This window comes from Lagenorhynchus albirostris, chromosome 2, assembly GCF_949774975.1.
Source record: "Lagenorhynchus albirostris chromosome 2, mLagAlb1.1, whole genome shotgun sequence".
Taxonomy (NCBI): Eukaryota; Metazoa; Chordata; class Mammalia; order Artiodactyla; family Delphinidae; genus Lagenorhynchus; species Lagenorhynchus albirostris.
Genome location: NC_083096.1, coordinates 35131721 through 35152541, shown reverse-complemented (window position 1 = coordinate 35152541; position 20821 = coordinate 35131721). Strand labels below are relative to the sequence as shown.

The following is a 20821-nucleotide window of genomic DNA, read 5'->3' as shown; positions in this document are numbered from 1 at the left end:
CACCCCTGCCTGAGACTGTTTTTTGTTTGTTTTGGACTAATATCTACTGTTTATTGGAAAATTTCAAAGCACCCTGCAACATATCACATACGTTATCTCAGTGGTTTCTCACAGAAGCCCAGTGAAGTATGTATTATTACCTCCACATCTTACAGAGAATGTAAGAGTTTCAGAAAGGATAAGCCATTGGCCCAAGATCAAACTGCTAGGGAGAAGCCAAACCATAATTTGATCTTACTATGCCTCAAAATTATTTTTTTTATAAGCACTCTGAGTTTTAAAAATTGCTTTGGAAACAAAATCCCCCCAAATAATGCCAGAATGCAAAAGGTACATAAAAATGTCCAAAACTGTGGGGTTTTTTAACCAAAAATGTTTTAAATAACAGATTTGAAGATCATTTGTATAGTTTTTTCCTCTTAACAGGAGGTCAAACCTGGGACTAAAGTGGATTCCTTGTTATTGTTATTATCACCTCATGTAAATTTAAAAACAGGAAGGAGAAAATCTCGGAAAGAATTCTAGCTGAGGCCCCAAGTGTGCAATAAAATGTAAAGATCTTAATAAACAAAAGCCCTGAAGAAAAGCATTCAAGAGGCCTGCAAGTTTAATAAAACACGAGTTCAATTAATTTTGTGCAGCTGAACTAAACTGAACGGAATGAGAGCTGGCAGAGCTCCTACTCAACACACTATAACGCTGATGGAGTAAAAATGAACGGAATCGCTGTTGGCCCCAGAGATACTACAGACGCGCCCGCTCGAGCCACTCGCGTAGGCGCAGAGCCGAGCAGAAGGGGTGAGGCGCCAGGGTGCACCGCTCCGCGCAGGGATCCGCCCCGCCTTCTCCGGCCCCGCCTCCACGCTTCAGTTCCCAGCCTTGCCACTAGGGGCGGCCGCGAAGCTGCGCGGCCCCGGTTTCCAGCCGGGCCCCTTTCCCAGCCGGGCCCAAGCATGGCTGCCCCCAGGACTGCGGGTCGGGAAGCCGCCGTGCTCGCGCTTTCCTGACAGCCCCTGGCTGCTGTGGTCTCCTTCTCTTCCCCAGGCCACTCCAGCAGACATGTTTGCCAAGGCCTTTCGGGTCAAGTCCAACACGGCCATCAAGGGGTCGGACAGGTGAGGGAGAGAAGAGCCTGCTCTGCCCACCAGGGCACCCAGACATCTCTCAAGCTCCGCTGGCTCACAGCCTTTTCTGGGCTGGGTCAGCCGACTTGGGGTGGAGGCCGAGGGGTACAGCCGGAGAAGGGACCCCAGGGGGCGGGCCAGGGTGAGTTAGACGTGTTTTGAGAGTGAAGATGGAGAGGAGGCCTGATTTATCTCCCAGGCTGTCTTTTGGATATTTTAGTGAGTTTACGAGAAAGCGTAATTCAATCAGCGCGTACTGACTGCAGTCTGTTTAAGGTGTCGTGGAGGATGCAGAAATGAAGGAAAACGGGGTCCCTGCCCTACCAAGAGCTTTGAGTCCCTTGGGAGAAATTAGATGGGGCACGGAGAACTACAAGAATACGAGAAGAAGTGTCTAGTGATTACCACTGGCAGGAGAGACAGATGGAGGGTGAGGTGAGGATAAGGCACATGTGGTAAGAGCTGTTTTGCAAATGAAGGTATCACCTTGGGAATTTTGGAGCCAGTGTTCTATAGTTGTCATTCTTGGTGCCCTAGCAGAGCTGTTTAATCATAGGTTGACAGATTTGTCAAGCATATATGAGAAAGGAGTGGGTCCAAGAGCTATGTGTGGAGTCAGGAAGGTAGGGCTTAGCTTCCAGTGGCAGGCTAACTTGGGTTGCTTACCGGATCTCAGTTTTTTCCTTTCTTTGTAAAATGGAAAGACATGCCCCAGGAACATGTGAAAATAGATGAGACATTGGATGAGAGAGAGAATGGGATGTTTTGGAAGAGTGAGAATAGGGCATCATCAACCAGTCTTTTTCTTGGCCCTCGTGATTTTATAGTAAGTCTTGAGTCCTCAATATTTATTAAAATCCATCCAGGCAGCATACATACCAGGTATGTGTGCTCTCTGCAGGAGAAAGCTTCGGGCCGATGTGACAGCTGTTTTCCCCACTCTTGGAACTGATCAGGTCTCTGAGTTAGTACCTGGAAAGGAAGAACTCAACATTGTGAAGTTGTATGCTCACAGAGGGGATGCAGTGACTGTGTACGTGAGTGGTGGTAACCCCATCCTATTTGAACTGGAGAAAAATCTATATCCGACAGGTATGACAATGGGATGGAGATGGCCATTACTATGGTCCTTGCCTAATATCTGTTTCTTCCATTAATCTGTCTTCCTTAAAACAAATAAATGCAAAATCTCCCTAAGAATCTTTTTGGATTTCGTGTCCCTAGAATTGGGTCTTTCAAGATCAGAAATTGCTATAAAAGTGAGAGGAAAAAGGGTTAACACAAAAAAGAAGGTGGTTGCCAAGGGAAATTCTGAGGTGAAGAAACACTTGTTTCTAGTGGGTTAACTAGGGATTGGAGCAGAGGTCGTGAAAAGGGTGGAGTTTCAGGGCATGTAGAAAATGCTTCTTAGAACTTTCACTAGGGGAATTTTCTTAAGATACTGAAGAGATGCTATGATGGGAAAGAAGCTGGGTTCGTTAAACTCCATACCCAGCTGTCTTCGTGGTGGACTTTGGTTGAGATCTCTCACAGGGATTCTTTCTTAGGCTCTTGTCTGGCTCTCAGGATTCTTTGCTTGCTTTCTTTGTCACAGATCTCAGAGAGGCAGTGTCCTTTTCTCTTTTCCTTGGCTGCTGACACCTACTTTGTCATTTGGGGGCTTTTCTTCCTCCCAGCTTGGCTGCAGCAATGCAGTGCAGTCTCCTACCCCAGGCCACCCCTACCCCCACCCTGCTTTGCTGCTGTACACATACAAGCCCTTTTTGATCTAAGGGTTTTACTGCTAATCCCTGTGGAAACAGAGAGAATAAAAATAATAAACATGGGAAAGTTTCAGAATTTCTTACAGGCTTGTGCCCTGGTTTCGGATTACTTGCTTCTGAGGTCATAAAAGGAATCCTCGTGGGGGCTCTGTCCCTACTTTTATCCACTATGGCCATTAGGGGCTGCTGCAATCCAGGTGGAACGATAGGTGCCTCCACGTCTCAAGTGACACCCAGTTTCTTAAGTCTCCGCCTTCTTCAAGACTGCAGCCTCCTTGAGAAGGGAGTCAGCCTGCTGTAAACTATATGGAATGTGTTTCCCACAGGAAAAGGGGCACTCAGTTCCCAGAGAGGGGGAAAGGGATACTGGACAGGCAAAAGCAGATGTTCACTTCATCACTAGTTTTAGCCTTACACATAAATATCCAACTTTGGCAATTAAACAGACAAAGCTGTAGCTCACTTCATGTGTCTTCCGACCAGTAAAAGTGATAACTTCTCAAGATCATAGATTGAGAGAAACTACTGCAAAGAGCTCAATATAAATATGTAAAGAATGCAGGTCTCTAAGGCTAAAGGGAGCAAGGATTCTAAAGAAAATAGCATATAACATATAAACCGCTTCACAAACTTGGGGTAACCTAATTTAAAAAAAAAAAGAATGCAACTTCTTTGGGCATCCCCTTACAACCTTCTCTCTAGCTTTGAGTTGAGTTTCTTTTCTACATCTTGATTAATGTGCCCTTAGTGTTTGGCTTTGCCATTCCCCAGGGGGTTGACTTTTGGGCAGTAAGTGTTTTCTGGCTCTCTTCTTGGACAGTGTACACCCTGTGGTCTTATCCCGATCTTCTACCAACATTTACAACATGGCCCCTGGTGCTTGAAAAACTGGTAGGGGGAGCAGGTAAGAGTATTTTCCTATATTCTGGATACTGGCTGAAACCTACTTAGTAAAGGCCAAACTACTTTAATAAATGCATCCATTTTGTGCATTCATATGATTGAAAAATAGAATTTTTCCCCATGTCTGTTGCATCTCTTACGTGGCTGCTTCTATGAGCTCTCTGGGCCTCTCTGACCCTGCTGTAAGGCTGAAATAAGATAAGTGACATGAAAGTGCTTTGTGAACTGCCATATGCTATAGATTAATAAACTGAATTTAGGAAACCAGAATAAGATAGATCATGGAACTGGACCCTCAGCTTGGCGCTTCAGTTTGACCACTAGTCTCCCAGCAGGAAAAGGTCTGATCCTCAGTTTGCCGCTTTTAATTTTCATTATGAATAATGTAGTTGATGCTTAATAAATGTATGTTTGTTGAGCAAATGAATAAATGATGAAGTAAACTGTGGAGTTAGTTGCAATGCTTTTGTTTCCTGCAGATTTGATGCTGCCAGGACTAGTGGTGCCCCCTGCTGGTCTGCCTCAGGTACAGAAGGGTGACCTCTGTGCCATTGCCTTGGTGGGGAACAGGTACTGTGCCAGTCAGCTGTGCCTATGGGGAAAAAACTTAGGGAAAACTTGGGAGGGGTGGGAATGACAACTTCACAGCCTATGGATAAAGGATTAAAAGAAAAAACAGATTCTTCCTGAACAATTAGAGAGTGGGGAATGGCAGTGAGCCTGTGGGGTGTCCATACATCTGGGCCAAGTGTATTTGCTCCTGCTGCTTCTTTTTTAAAATTTATTTGTTTTTTTTCTCCTTTAAAAATTTTTTTCTTAGATTTACAGAAGAGTTGCAAGTATAGTACAGAGTCCTGAAATATTCCTTTACCCAGCTTCCTGTAATGATAACATCCTGTATAAACACAGTACAGTTATCAACACTAAGGAATTAACATTGGTACAGTCCTTTTGACACTATTACAGACTTGATGCATATTTCCCCAGTTTTCCCACGATGTCTTTTTTCTTTTTTTGTGTTCAAGAATCCAGTCTAGGTACCACATTGCATTTAGTTGTCATGCCTTCTTAGTCTCCTGTCTGTGACATTTTCTTGGCCTTTCCTGCCTTTCATGGCTTCAACATTATTTTTGTCTAACATCCGCATCATCATCCTCATCTTTTAATTATTTTTAATAGATTTATTGAGATATAGTTTTCATACTATAAAATTCACCTGTTTCAAATGTACAATTCAGTGATTTTTTTTTTTAGTATATTTACAGGGTTGTTCAGCCATCACCACAGTGTCTCTTTTTTAAAATAAATTAGGAAGTAATCGTATGAACAGTTCTGAAAAATCAAAACCCTCTCACCCCATAATCCTTTTCTCCTAGAAGTAACCATTATCATTCTGATGCATGTCCTTGTCAGCCTTCTTCAATGCATATATACACGTGCATATAAAATGTATGGTCTGGGGTCTGTATGTTTAAAAATACAAATAAACAAACTTTATCCCTATTACTTTTTCACTTCAGGTAGTGGGGACATTTTCCGTGTCAGCAAGCACAGATAAGCTGAATCTTTTTACCCGCTGTGGGGTGATGGGAAAAGTCCTCTTCTAGTGGACATTGTGGTTGCCTCTACTTTGTCTCTATCACAAACAAGATCTTCCTGATGCCTCTAGGGACACTAGTGCCAATATATTTCTAAAGTAGATACTAAGAAGCAGAACTGTTTGGCTGAAGATCGTGCATACTTTCTGTTGCCCTATAAAAATGCTGTGTCCCTCCCTACCTACAGGGTATATGGAGTCTGTTTCCTTACATGCTCACCGACACTGGATGTGATGGGTCATTTTCATTTGTATCATCCTGAATGAAAAATGACATCTTATTATTTTACTCATTGCTTCTTTGAGAGAGAAGCATAGTAGGCATGGGAGGGGTCAGTGTTTAAAGATCTTACTTTTGCTGCTCATATTCTCCTATTTTCCTTGAACCTTTTGGAACCAAGCACCTAGAAATGTTTCCTTCCTTGTTTACCTGTAGCAAAACTTGAAGTTGAAAAGAATGGTGAAATTATTGATTTTTCCCCCCAGTATTCTATCCAAGATAGGAGAAAACTACATAAATGTGTATTTGGCCTCTCAGTTGGCATTTAGAATGTATGTGGGAATGAAGCCTAGGTGGTTTATGGAAGGGGATGAGGGTACAAGGGAGTTTACTAAAACTGCAAGCCAGGTTCGAGACTGAAGTTCTTGAGCCATTGACCATTCCAAGGGTGGAAGACAAAGATCCGTCTTTTAGGAACTGGGAAAGAAGCCAAATTCAAAGATTCTGTGGCAGGAACTGACCCATGGGCACAGTAAGTGGAGCCACCGGATTAGCAAACATTTTTTTGAAGTTCAGGTGTTGGGAAATCTGCCCTTGAATCATCTACCTTAGGTCCAGGCAACGTTGCCAGGCTTGTATATTCCCCTCCTGTTAGCCAGCTGGACACCAGTCCTTACAGGCAATGTGTGAGCATTGCTGAGTAACAGTGGGCTGACAGAGATTTCCATTTGGGCTTTGGTAGTTTTTTTGTAGTTATTGTAAATGTGGCTGTTTTTTATATTTTGGACACATCCAGTTCTTAGATAGATAGTTATACAGAGCAAGCCCTGTTACAAAGAACCAACTCAGAAGGAACCTTTAGTTGGTACCACTGTATCTCTCTTCTCTCTTCCCTGTGGCATCCCTCAGCCTAATTTATGGCATATGAATGGCCTCCCTTCTGAATTTCCATATAGGATGGCTATGCCTTTTTTAAATGGGGAGATAATTTATATTTTTGAAATTAAAGAAAGGAAACTTTAAATATCCTTCTGAGTCCTGCCTGGGTTTGATTCATAATAATATAACAATGATAACATCAGTAGAGGAGTTAATTACACAGAAGGGAATATTTGGTCAAGGAATTTTTGAAAGTCATATGTGTAGGTAATTTGAATAAGATTGAGACTGCACTGAGTTTTAGCTCTGTGATACAAGTGGATGCTTCAGATTTGCAACCGTGGTGCTTTGAACACATGTGTAGAAAGCTGGTCCTGACATGTGCCCTCCTGGAAGACTTTCCCTGACCCTTGTCTCCGGCCTCCTCCTCTCAGAGCCCCCGTTGCCATCGGAGTTGCTGCCATGTCCACAGCTGAGATGCTGACCTCAGGTCTGAAGGGAAGGGGCTTCTCTGTGCTCCACACCTACCAGGACCACTTGTGGTGGGTTCCATGCTTTTTCTGTTTTATAGGGAGCTGGGTGGGCGGAGAGAGCACAGGGCCTGGATTCAGAAGTGAGAGTTTTGATCCCTGCTGTGTCCTTAGTCAAATTGCTGACCCCAGACATTAATTTCCTTGCAAAATGTGGAGAAAAAAAATATATATATATTTTTGCCTGTTTAGAAAAGAAATTACAGAGAACTTTATTTTCTAGGTGAATTGTAGAATCCTAGGGCTGGAAGAAGGCCTTAGGGACTGTCTTCTCTGCCTCTCAGTACAGTGATATTCTTTATTTTTATGGCACTGGTCGATCTGGCCTTTTCTGCCGTGTACATTAAGGCATTTTCTGACCCCATGACGAGTGCTCGGGAATTTTCACATCTGAATCCAAATCAAAGTAGAGTAGATCCTCAGGCACCAGGGTGATAACCTGATTACTTTCATGTTGTTCAAGTTCCACATTTCGGATCTCGTCCTCATTATGGAACTTGCACTTTCTCACTGTGACAGTTGCTCTCTGGAGCTGTATGTGAGTTTATTTTCTGGTTATTTTCTTGTCATTTAACCAAAATAGTAAGTAGTGCTTTTCTCGAAAGCAGTATACCTGGTCTTTTGGCCAAGTGTTGTGGCCTGTTGGTATAGATTTACCCTTACGTTTTTAGTCAGTCTTGGAGTTACTTATTTTACAAGTATTGGCCAAGCCCTGCTTTGCTGGAGGTACAGCCTCATCAGTCTGGGTTTCAGCAGGCATTTGAGGGCTGCTTACTCACGTACTCACAGCACCTTGTTTTCTGACTGTTAGTCTGGGCAATTAAGGTCCTGTTGTCTAAATTGTCTTATCAGTGGCTGCCTCAGTCTCCCCTCCTCCCACCCTTTCAAAATACTTATGGTATTTACCTGATCAGAATAGCCTAAACATACGCTGTGGCCTCACTAGTAGCCATACTAATAAGCCCTTCTGCAGCTGTTAGTAAAACTTTGTTTGACTTGCATAATCTTAGTTAACATAAAGCTTTTTGCTTTTACCGCTCTGCTACGTGGCATCCCTTTTTTTCCTGTCTTCATAAGGCTTAATGGCATAAAACCATTGTAATCTCTACTCTGCAGGTTAGATTGCATTCTTTTTTTTCAATTGAGGTATAGTTGATGTACAATGTTATGTTAGTTTCAGATGTACAGCCAAGTGATTCTAGTGATCATTAGTATATCTAGTGATTCTAGATATAGATATATACATATATGTTCCTTTTCAGATTCTTTTCCATTAAAGGTTATTACAAGGTATTGAATATAGTTCCTGTGCTATACAGCTGGTCCTTGTCATTTATCTATTTTAGGTTGCATTCTGATTTAACACAGAAGCAACTGTTTTTGCAGTCTTGAGCAGTCCAGGTGTTTGTAATTTGTTCCATACGCTCAACCTTGGGTTTGTATTTCACCAAACTGGTACTACAGATGCGTTTGCAATCTTAATTTGGTTATTTAATTCAAAATAGTTTTATTTTTAATTTATATGAAGGGAATACTTTGGAAGGGGAGCTCCACTTTAACTATGTTGTCTTTAGTCTTTCTCTGTCCCTGAATTTCTGTTAATAATATTATTCCTTTGGGTTAAGGAGGAGGCAAGAATTACTCTCCCCATTTCAGAGATGAGGAAACTGAGGCATGGGACTTCTCTGGGCCCAGAATTGGAAACAGATTTTGAGAGGCACACCCAGGTTCTCTGGCCTCTCCTGGACACCCCTGCCTGTGGGTCTTACTCTCTCTGGACCCCTGCTGACACCCTGACCGGGGCTGGAGAGTGTTGCGGCTGCTGCTCAGTGTTTCTGACATGAGGTTTTTGCAGGCGATCTGGAGACAAGTCCTCTCCACCATCCATTGCTCCACTGGCCCTGGATCCCCCAGATCTCAGTGAAGAGAAGGGGTCTGTCCAGGCAGACACCACCTTGCAGGGAGACATGAGGCGCCTGACCCTGGAGGGAGAGGAGGAGGAGGGGGAGGTTCAGCAGAGGTGTGGGGAGAAGTCCCTGTCGGAAGCCACAGAAGACCCCAGTGTCGGAAGCCTGAACCCAGACCCCACGGACAGCAAGACCCTTCAAGGTACAGCTCTGGCAGAAGTAGGGCAGTCTCCTCTCAGTGTGGGAGACTTAAGTGCTCTGCTCTGCTTCTGACTAGAGCGGCACTACAGCTCCGGGAGGGGAGGGGAAAGTCCTTATTTTTGCTGAGGGTGGTGCCGCAGCCCTTTGCCATCTTACCTGGGAGTCTTCCGCATGTGTCGCGTTTCCCTGGATACCCGTCGACTCTGCTATTTGGACTGTTCCCAGCTACACGGCCCTCTTAGTTTTCTTCTGCCTCTGACTTCTCTATCAGAGAAGCATCTGCGCCTGGCTGGGTGGGACTTTGTGGCCTGACCCCTTCTGTGGGGTGAGACCTCTGTAAAGGCTCAGTGTTCTAGAGAGTCTGCGAGCTTTGGTGCCTGGGAATGGGCTCCTTCAGAGCTGAGGGGTAAGGTACGGATGTCACTGTGCGCGGAGCTTACCTGTGCTGCGCGGGCCTTCTGCGGCCCTCAGGAAGGATGTGGTTCTTGTCTTTTCCTTGCAGAGCAAATGGACGAACTGTTGCAGAGATGCTTCTTGTGTGCTTTGAAGTACCGCGTCAAGAAGGCTGACCTCCCTTTACTCACCAGCACTCTCCTGGGCAGCCACATGTTCTCCTGCTGGTATGGAAGGCACGGTGTGGGCTGGGGCTGGGCGGTGGGTCTGTCTCTTGCTCTTTGGTGGTAGGATGGGACACGGCTGATGGGGGAATTGTTTTAGGGACATGATGTGGAAAGAGTGAAGTGGAGGGTTGATCTAGCAAATACTGAGTTTTAAAGACTTAAGTTTTAGCCAGTAAAAGGATGTTGAGGAAATGAAGGTTAAAATTCGCAAGGCGCTTTGAGCACTGCCTCTGCTGTGGTGATTCTGGGCTCTTTTACTGATCGGGCAGCATGTCCGGCCCCGGAAGGGCCCTGGGGCAGCCTGTTTGTCTGGAGGCTTCAATCCCCTCACACCTTTCTGAAGAGTAGGTGGGCCAGATTAGGTTGTGTCAGCAGGAAGAATCGGTGTGAACCCCCCACCCGACCCGCACACACAGCCACCAGCAGAGGGAGTGTTACATGTGGGTTGAACCTGGACTTTGAAGACAGAGCCATCTGGGCTCAAAAACCAGCTCCCCAGGGTGTTGGAGCAAAGGTGTATTTGAGCCCATTACCAGGCTTCTCTGAGCCCTGATTTCTAACACTTGTAAGATTGCTGTCAAGATCAAATAACCTGACATTTAATAAGCACCCAGTAAATATTATCATGTCAGGAGATTTGCTTATTGATTTTCACGTCAAGTCTGAATTTCTTTCTGAGAATTTTGCTCTGTTTTTTAAAAAAGTGGTTTTAAGGGGCTTCCCTGGTGGCTCAGTGGTTGAGAGTCTGCCTGCCGATGCAGGGGACACGGGTTTGTGCCCCGGTCCGGGAAGATCCCACATGCCGCGGAGTGGCTGGGCCCGTGAGCCATGGCCGCTGAGCCTGCGCGTCCGGAGCCTGTGCTCCGCGACGGGAGAGGCCACAGCAGTGAGAGGCCCGCGTACTGCAAAAAAAAAAGAAAAAAAAAAGTGGTTTTAATGTAATTCTCTTCCTCTACATGTGAGTTTCTTTAAGGCATTCTATACACGTATGGGGTCTGGAGTGCGTGGCAGGATACTTGGTAATTTGTCCTGACCTTGCCGGGTTGCAAGTAACTGGGAAAGGGGTAGAGGTTCTTAACCTGGGGTGGGTTCTAGAAGGGATCCCTATGAATCCCACTGCTTTTGCTTGTCACATTTTGAGAGAAGATGTACGTTCTGGGGAGATAGAATGATTACAGCTTTCATTAGGGATCTTTCCCCCAAAGCTAACAGTCTATAAAGAGTCAGATAGTAATTATTTTAGGCTTTGCAGGCCCTACAGTATCTATTGCAACTGTGCAAGTCTGCCATTGTGGCAGTAAAGCAACCATAGACAGTAGATGAACGGGCATTGCCAGATTTGGCCTGCAGGATGTGGTTTGCCTTGCTGCCACAGTGAGCTTGGTGTTGCAGACGCTCACCTGGAGGTGAAACTTCTGAGTCCACAGAAGACTGTCTAGTTTGAAAGGAATCTAAAGCTGTATCTGGTACAGTAGCCACAAGCCATGTGTGGCTATTTAAGTTTAAATTAAATAAAATTTAAAATTCAGTTCCTTAGTCACATTCGTCACGTTTCCAGTGCTTAATAGCCACATCTGTCTAGTGCCCACCACGTTGATAGCAGAGAACATTCCAGCCTTACGGAAAGGCCTATTGTACAGCAAGGACCTGGAGGAGCTAAAGTCTGCATCTCTCTCTGATGCTGCCGATGGGCAGAGAGCTCTGGAACAGCGGCCTCTTTCTGAACGTGCAGGAGGAAGGCTGAGGAAAACGTCCTCCTCTCAGTGTCAGGCAGGCCGTACCACTACTGCTTTGTTAGCTTAACTTGCCTTTTCCATCTGCCATCAGCCCCGAAGGACGACAACTGGACATAAAGAAGTCAAGCTACAAAAAGGTAAGCGGGTCCCTTCTCTGCATACCCACACAGGGAGCTGTGTAGGGGCACACGTGGCGTGAGCTGGTGGACATGGGGAAGCCCTGTCTGCAGGGCTGAGGCTAGAATTAAGCTTTTTGATTCCAGGTATAGGGGGCGGAAGAAAACTCTCCCTGGGCTGAGGCAGTTGGGTGGGCACCCACTCCCCTCTCTCCTTCCCACCCCTTTATATCTGATCCAAGTTCTGAAAGGCTTCACCGGCAGGGGCCCTTCCCTTCCTAACTGGATGAGGACAGGGACTGTCCCACGTCCCTCCCCGGGACTTGCCCAGCTCGGTGTCTGGCATGTCTCAGGTGCTCAGCGTGTGTGCAGAGTCGATGAGGTCCCCTACCACTGGCCCTCTCTCCCTTAGCTCTCTAAGTTCCTGCAGCACATGCAGCAGGAGCAGATTATACAGGTGCAGGAGCTGAGCAAAGGGGTGGAGAGCATTGTGGCTGTGGACTGGAAGCACCCGAGGTGAGTGCAGGGGGCCTGGTCACCGCAGCTCAGCTGGCCCCAGGGCACCTGGGCCACGGACCGGGAATCGCCGAGACACTAGTATAAAATGTGTTTTTTCTTTCCTTCTGCTGGGTTTTAGGATCACATCTTTCGTCATACCCGAGCCCTCCCCGACCTCCCAGACAATCCAGGAGGGTAGCAGGGAACAGCCCTATCACCCTCCAGATATAAAATCCCTCTACTGTGTCCCAGCCAGCATGACCCTGCTCTTCCAGGAGTCTGGCCACAAGTGAGTTTTTGGAGAGCAGCCCTTCTCTGCCTGCTTGGTGTTCTGGCCTATAATCCTTTCAGCCTAAGTAGTGTTCTTCTGTGACTGGCAAAACCTGCTCTGCCCCCTCCTCCCTTTCTCCCAGATCCAGCTTCAAGCCTCCTTCCCCTGGGAAGGGTCTCTGGACTAAGTGAATGAGAGAGTAGGTCTCTCCCTTTTCTACCTGTAATTATTCTTCACACGGCCCTGCTGGCCCCTGGCAGGAAAAGGGAAGAACCCAGAGGTCGAGAAGCTGAGGACATCGCCCTGCTGAGCAGGAAGTGAATCTTGGTATTTACAGTTTGTCTCCCAGCATAGCGTGAATAACGCTCCCCATCACTTCTCACCTAGGAAGGGGAGCATCCTCGAGGGCAGTGAGGTCCGAACAATCGTCATCAACTACGCCAAGAAAAATGACCTGGTTGATGCAGACAACAAAAAGTGAGTGGATGGGGAGGGGAGCTCGCCCCATGTCTTTCAGTGTTCATCTTCAGAACATGTGGGGGGTGGCTGGGAGGGAGGGGTGCAGGAGATCACAGACTGCTAGCAATAATCAAGGCCAGTGGTTTCTAAACCATAGGCTGTGGACACTTAGAGCTGTGGTCTAAGGTAGTCAGATCCAGATATGCTGTCAACATTGACTGTAGCCTGAGTAAGCATCATCTCATATGTATCTATTGTTGATTTTCCAATGCACTTGCTCTTGTGAGGAACAAAATGCAAACTTTAAAAAATTTTACCAAAGCCATCTTAGCTTTTTGGTATTCTCTGTTTTCTTAGTAAGTGGATATAGAAGGTAAACTACTAAATGAAGAGTGTTTCATTAATTTTTTTGTTTTTAATTTCAAAAGATACCCTCATGATCAAAAAGTTGGGAACTACTGGTTTAATCATGGTTATTTAGTAGCAGAAGTGAGCCAGGATCCCGGTCTTCAGAATTTTTTCCCATCCCACTTTCCCCTCCACTGCCTGTTTCTCCTTTGTTCTAGGAAAGCAGACGTGTACCTCCCATCCAGAGGGTACGTTGCTTCATGGACTGTGAACCCCTAATTGGTTCTAATAATCCTGAATGACTTTAAACAACACATAACACATGAATCCTGAGTGGACCCTGGGATCAGAAGGGGCGGGGCTAGCAGTTCTTTATTGCCTTTTCTTTCCCTTTAGTCTTGTGAAATTGGATCCCATCCTATGTGACTGCATCTTAGAGAAAGGTGAACAGCACACAGTCATGAAGCTTCCATGGGACAGTCTCCTGAACAGGTAGTGGGGATTGGCAGCCCTTCCCCAATGTTTCCATCCCCTCTCCTTAATGTCTATCACATTGGACTTCAGAATTGTCCCTCTCATCAGCTCTTTCTTTCCATAATTCACACCATGTCAGTCTACATAAACACAGGCTTGGGTAATTCTGACGTGGAGGGTCTTTGGAGCGATATGAGCCAACACAGTATAGAAGAACTTGAGAAGGAGAGAGAAGAGGAACATTAATTAGAAATAAGAGCTTCAAAAAAAGAAGGTGTGGGTGGGGATTGTCTTAAAGTCTTTTCAAAGGAAAGATTCTTATACTCTTTCTTTTCCTTAGACCCAAAACTGAAAATAACTTCTATAAGGAGTTAGCAAACTGTAGCCTGTGGGCCAAATCTGGCCTGCTACCTGTTTTTGTAAATAAGGTTTTATTGGCACGCAGCCACACCCATTTGTTTACATATTATCTGTGCTGCTTTCCTGCTAAATGGCAGAGTTGAGTAATTTCAACAGAGACCATATGGCCCTTGAAAGCCTAAAATATTTACCACCTGGCCCTTTCTAGAAAAAGTTTGTCAATCTCAGTATATATGCTAGCAAAAGAAAATCTGGTTAGACAAAAGGTAGAAATTCCTTGTGGTAAAGGTGTCTATAAATGATGCATGATTGCAGCATGTCAGAAATGTGAAGCAGCACTTTATTCTGCTGGGTAAGGGAGACTCTTGAGATAGTAAACTCCACAAGCCCGCCTGGGCAGGTTTTCAGAAGGCCAGGCAAGTGGACAGTTTCTAGGGGCTCGAGTCTCGGATGTTCCCTTCCCTGAGTCAGTGGGTCTTGACTGTGGCCACACTTTGGGGAGCTTTAAAAAATGAATCTTCCTGATGAGAGTCTCTGACTTAATTGGTCTGGGGTTTAGCTCCCTAGCTGATTTGAATGATCCTACTGTGCAGGCAGAGGTGAACCGCCACCTGTAAGATCAGCTTCCATCTAGCTGTCTGCTGGGAATGGGATATGAGGAAATGGTTTCTGCTGGCTTTATCAGTCACCAACTCATTAACTCCTGTTTCAGATGTTTGGAAAAATTGCAGCCTGCCTATCAAGTGACCTTTCCGGGACAAGAGCCCATTGTGAAGAAAGGCAAAATCTGCCCAATTGACATCACCCTAGCACAGAGAGCTTCTAACAAAAAGGTAATTTTTTAAAGACACAACATTTGAAGATGGTGATTTAATGTCCCTGCTAAGTTCTAGTCTCTCTAGTGTGATCGGAGGTTTTTAGATTGGCCTTAAACGCCTCAAAGATTGTTTAGGAAACACCCATGTTTGTGTGACTGAGCTAGGCCCTATGTAAAACAGGTAAAGCTGACCCCCTCCCTCACTGCTCTCTAGGATTTTGTGCTAGGAAACTTGCTAGAGCCTGGTTCTAAAAGTAAACAAGATCTTATATTTATTTTTTTCTTAGAACTATGGTAGGGGCTTTCAGCTCTTACTCATTCTGTTACCTCTTGGGCCTTGCTCAGTGAAAATAACTACTAAAGAATCGCTGAAGGAGGGACTTCCCTGGTGGTGCAGTGGTTAAGAATCTGCCTGCCAATGCAGGGGACATGGGTTCGATCCCTGGCCTGGGAAGATCCCACATGCTGTGGAGCAACTAAGCCCATGCGCCACAACTACTGAGCCTGCGCTCTAGAGCCCGCGTGCCTCAACTACCGAGCCCACATGCCGCAACTACTGAAGCCCACGTGCCGCAACTACTGAAGCCTATGTGCCTACAGCCTGTGCTCCGCAACAAGAGAAGCCACCGCAATGAGGAGCCCGTGCACCACAACGAAGAGTAGACCCTGCTCGCCGCAACTAGAGAAAGCCCACATGCACCAAAGAAGACACTACGCAGCCAAAAGAAAAAAAAAAAAGGAAAGAATCGCTGAAGGAACTGAGTGTGTTTAGCTTGGCAACACAAAGTCGTAGGGAACAAATTACATCTGTCCTCAAATACGTGAAAAGCTGTACTTGGAAAAGGAGTGCACTTATTTTGTATGCCTTGAGAAGACAGAAATAAGATTATTGGGTAGAAATCCCAAGAAGCCAGACTTGGGTTCAAAATAAAGAACTTTCTAGTAGTGTGTGGTTATGAACGTGGGCTTTGAGATTAGAGACCTGGGTTCCAGTGTGGCCTTGCTGCTTGACTTTGAGCAAGTTACTTAATGTTATTTTGCCTGAGTTTCCTTATTTGAAGAATGGGGATAATACCTACCTCATAAGGTACTGTGAGGATCAAATGAAGGAATATATGTAGGCGAAGCACTTAGAATAGTACTTGGCATATAAACATTCAATAAATGAGAACCAAACAATGATAACCTTAATAATTAGCAATAGCCGCCATTTCTTGAATGTGTAATTATGTGTGATGATGGTTTTGTCTTTATGTTAAAAAGAGCCCTTGTCTTTTGGCGATACGTACGGAAATATTTGCAGACGAGATCTGATGTCTAGGGGGATTTGCTTTAAGGTAACACAGGAATGGGGGTGGGTGGGGATATAGATGAATCAAGGTTGGTCATGAGTTGATAATTGTTAAAATTCATGATGGGTACATGGGAGCTCATCGTACTATTCTACTTTTATTTATGTTTTAAATTCTCCATAAAAAAAACTTTTAAAAAGTATATGAATTTTTTCATTATTAAATTTGTTATGGTGATCGATGATCAGTGATCTTTGATGTTACTATTGTGAAAAAGGTTACAACTCGTTGAAGGCTCAGGTGATGGGTAGCACTTTTTAGCAATAAGGTATTTTTTAATTAAGGTATATACTTTGTTTTTTAAGATATAATATTATTGCAAACTTAACAGTATAGTGAGAACATAACTTTTAAAAATATTTCATTGACGTATAGTTGATTTACAATGTTGTGTTAATTTCTGCTGTACAGCAAAGTGATTCAGTTATACATATATATATTCTTTTTTGTATTATTTTCCATATGGTTTATCACAGGATATTGAATATAGTTCCCTGTGCTATACACTAGGACCTTGTTATTTTTCCATCCTGTATTTACTAGTTTGCATCTGCTAGTCCCAAACTCCTAATCCTTCCCTTACCCACCCGCCTCCCCCTTGGCAACCACAAGACTGTTCTCTATGTCTGTGAGTCTGTTTCTGTTTCATAGATAAGTTCATTTGTGTTGTATTTTAGATTCCATATATAAGTGATATCATATGGTATTTGTCTTTCTCTTTCTGACTGACTTTGCTTAATGTGATAATCTCTAGGTCCGTCCATGTTGCTGCAAATGGCACTATTTAATTCTTTTTTATGGCTGAGTAATATTCCATTGTATATATGTACCACATCTTCTTTATCCATTCATCTGTAAATAGAATGATAGATAGGTTGTTTCCATGTCTTGGCTATTGTAAATAGTGATGCTATGAGCATAGGGGTACATGTATCTTCTCGAGTTATAGTTTCGCCTGGGTATATGCCCAGGAGTGGGATTGCTAGATATGGTAGTTCTATTTTTAGTTTTTTGAGGAACCTCCATACTGTTCTCCATAGCGGCTGTACCAATTTACATTCCCACCCAGAGTGTAAGAGGGTTCCCTTTTCTCCACATCCTTTCCAGCATTTATTATTTGTAGACTTTAATGATGACCATTCTGAACAGTGTGAGGTGGTACCTCATTGTGGTTTTGATTTTCATGAGAACGTAACTTTTATATGCACTGGGAAACCAAAAATTCATGTGACTCATTTTACTGTGATACTCGCTTTATCATGGTGGGTCTGGAACTGAACCCACAATACCTCTGAGGTGTGCTTGTATTGGATGGGGTAGAAATAAAAAATCAATTTAGAAGCACAAAAATTAATTATTTGGATGAAGGTACCATGGTTATAGGGATGGTGAACATAGGGGGTGAGGAGGCTTCTGAGGCCCTGGAAGGTTTCTGGAGGGGAGGGCATGTGGTCTGTACCCACCATCAGTCTTCTGTCCCCCACAGGTGACTGTGGTCCGGAACTTGGAGGCCTATGGTCTGGACCCATGCTCAGTGGCTACCATCCTCCAGCAGCGATGCCAGGCTAGCACTACTGTCACTCCTGCCTCTGGGACCAAGGACATCCTGCAGGTTCAGATCCAGGGAAATCAGATCCACCACCTCGGCCGGCTGTTGCTCGGTGAGCATCCCCTCTTAAGAAGCAGACACATTGGTCTAACTTGGCAAAGATCTTCCTACCAACTAAACTCACCCTAGTGAGTCTACCATATATGTAGCTTTTAGCAGCCAGAGAGAGGTAGAACTAATGTTTGAACTAGATCCTTTAGCCCCCAAATTCATTGTTTTCTCCACCATGCTAGTAGTTTTCTTCCTGGTTTTCCTTTTTTTGTAAGACATTTGTTGAGCACCCAAACTTTGCTAGGCGCTTTGCTGGGCTTTTTGCAGGCTTGGTCTCTGAATCATAACGATGCTGCAGAACTGTTTCTGTTTTGCAGATGAGGAAACTAAGTTTCAGTACATTGCGCTGAGACATTCAGCTGTTCAGTGCTGCAGCTGGGCTCTGAACTTTGATTTGCTTGACTCCCAAGCCTAGGTTCTTTCTACCAACCCTGAGTCACCCAGCCTCCAGTCTGTCTTCAATGCCAGCTGCCGGAGTCAGCTTCCTAAAACAATGTGATCACATCACTCCTCTCTGAAAAACTTTTTATATCTCCTTAATGCCTTCAGAATAAACTCTTAAGCTCAATAAACAAGACCCTCCCAGCCCAACCCCATCTTCCATCCGGGTTCTCTGGCAGGTCCCTGATCCCCACGCCAGGCTTCAGCCGTGCTGGTCTCCTTTGCTGTTCCCCATGTGCACCTGCATATTCACACCTGGGTGCTTTCCTCTGTGTTGTCGCCTCACCTTGCGTGGCCTCTCACAGCCTGACCTTAAAGGCTCATTGGCCCAGCTCAGGGGTCACAGGAAGCCTGTCTTAGAACATGTCCCTTTTTTTTTTTTCTGTTTCCTTAAATTGACATTTAAAAAACTGCTAACATAGTACTTTCCAATTGTGTTTATATTTCTGGTTAGTGTCTACAACTTGGCTAATTTATTCTGTTGTCTGAACTCCCTGTTAGACTGAACTTCTTGAATCAGAGACCTTACCTTTTTCATCCTTTTTTCATGCCCAGGGTCTGGCCCATAGTAAATGCTCAATAAGCAAATTTATTTTATGATCTAAGGCAGTACCCAGCAGTTAACTTTTACAGTTGAGCCCCTTTAAGTGAAAACCCCATACGAAATACAGAGGAAAAAAGATAAACACATGACTGAACTCAGACACACATTCTCTCTTGTGAGAAAATTATAAATGCCTGAAGTACACCTAGAAGGTAGCTATCAACGTGAAAATTGCTGAAATACACACGTCATCCTCGAGGTGTAAGGATAAATGGTCCATTCCCGTTGGAGTTGAGTTTGAGCTGGGTGTAGAAGAGCAGGTCATATGATGGAAATGGTTTGAACTGAGAGTTGACAGCAGGAATGAGCACACAGTGGGGCAAGAGGGCCAGGAGGTAGCTGTGCAGATTGGGGACCTTGGAGGTCGGGGCCAAGGAGGGTCATTGTAGACAAAGGGGAAGGAGTTGCGGGGAGGAGAGCATACACATGCCTCACTGAGGAGTTTCTGCCTTTTGGATTGTAGAAGAGTATCGGCTTCCTCGAAAACACATCCAGGGCCTGGAAAAGGCCCCCAAACCTGGCAAGAAGAAGTGACAGACTCTTGTTTCATGTGGTTGATCCAGAGGAAATCCAAGCTGTGGGCTGGTAATTTATATGAGTATTTTCTGCTTTTGCAAATTAAAAAAATATATAATTCTTTACCAAAATAAATTTTTATTCTAATCTAAATTTGATTTCCCTCCTGTTTCCTCCACTTAGCTAAAATGTACGAAGTTTTCAGATCAGAAGCCATTTTAAATGGACACTCAAGGCCGTTGTGGCGTGCCTTTTCCATTCATGTGGTTTCAGTCATTTTAGTTCGTCCTCTGCTTTCAAGGCTGAATAGCCCATGCAGAGTTCAGGCAGGTGGGCCCTTCCCATTTTTAAAGTCCCTCTACCAAATATTCAACAGCCTCTTGCTATTCTTACTACCTAATTAACCTCCTAGCCCAAAATCACTCCTTCACATCTTTAAAGGGCTATTTATATAGATATTTATATTTGTCATCAATCAAGGCAAAAGAAGGAAGGGTTGGCCTTAAGTTCTAGCAAATTTTAGGCTATACAGAAATAAGAAACAGTGAAAGCATATTAGGACATGGAATTCTATACAACAATGAGTTTTCCCCAACACTGGCAACTGCCACTAACAGCCGTAAGTTGTGATGTGGCTGCAAGATGATGGCTTTGCTGTAGTGAAGTCTTAGCCAACAAATGCTTTCTTTAGCCTCAAACTTCTTCACCTGGGGCTCATGGAAGAGGTCTTCAGTTGATCTTCAGAGGGTCCACGAACTTTTCCGAAAGAGTGTGCAAGATTTTGTATGATCATTTTCCTAAAAGAGGTTACCATGCTTTTGTCAAATTCCCAGCAGGATCATGTGATGCCAAAAAGGTTCAGAACCCCTGCTGTGGTCCCTGCTCAGTTTGTGGCAGTCATTTCTGTACCAGGGCTCTCCTTGTACGATAGGAAGAAGGGCTGAGCTGAATAACTGCAGAGTTCTTTGGTTTTACCATCAAAAAAACACACTTCAGTTTACTTCCTTTTTTCCCTTGGTCATACCACTTTTGTTTTTTTTAAACCAAGATAAAGGCTTGAAACTATCTACAGTATTCACAAATTCCCCATCTGGGGCTTGAAAAAGAAGGAGGGGATGAGTATGAAAATGTGTGTGTGAGGTTCCTTGCCTTTTGTTATTAGGCCCCGAATAATTGTCCTTTTCACTGCTGACTCACTGTAAGTAAACTCCTTTTTTACCGATCCACTCTGTTGACATAAGCAATATGAAACTGAGAGATTTCTAGAAATTGACCCCAAACAAGATTCTGTTACAGCAGAACCCTTGGACAGACAGAGTTTGATCTAAGGGAGCACAGTATGTACAGCAGTCATGAAATATGGTCCTCATATGAATACAAATAACATGTAGTACTTTATAAAGTTCTTTCACAGACGTGATTCGT

At 44.4% G+C, this 20821-nt stretch overlaps 1 protein-coding gene across 7 annotated transcripts; it reads left to right on the top strand.

Annotated features, from left to right (window-relative positions):
• The first annotated feature begins 910 nt into the window (after positions 1–910).
• EIF2D (eukaryotic translation initiation factor 2D) lies at positions 911–19549 on the top strand. Of its 7 annotated transcripts, XM_060130112.1 has the most exons (15): positions 911–1115; positions 2026–2216; positions 3708–3791; positions 4270–4360; positions 6921–7028; positions 8872–9125; positions 9627–9744; positions 11572–11617; positions 12009–12112; positions 12234–12383; positions 12753–12842; positions 13569–13664; positions 14719–14839; positions 17662–17836; positions 19344–19549. In XM_060130112.1, the coding sequence occupies exons 1-15, from the start codon at positions 1060–1062 to the stop codon at positions 19412–19414; spliced, it is 1755 nt and encodes a 584-aa protein (XP_059986095.1). In that variant the 5' UTR covers positions 911–1059; the 3' UTR covers positions 19415–19549. The 7 variants fall into 7 exon arrangements, with proteins under 7 accessions (XP_059986095.1, XP_059986038.1, XP_059986047.1 ...); XM_060130055.1 differs by lacking the exon at positions 3708–3791 and having other exon boundaries at positions 928–1115; XM_060130064.1 differs by lacking the exon at positions 6921–7028 and having other exon boundaries at positions 928–1115.
• Positions 19550–20821: the final 1272 nt, after the last annotated feature.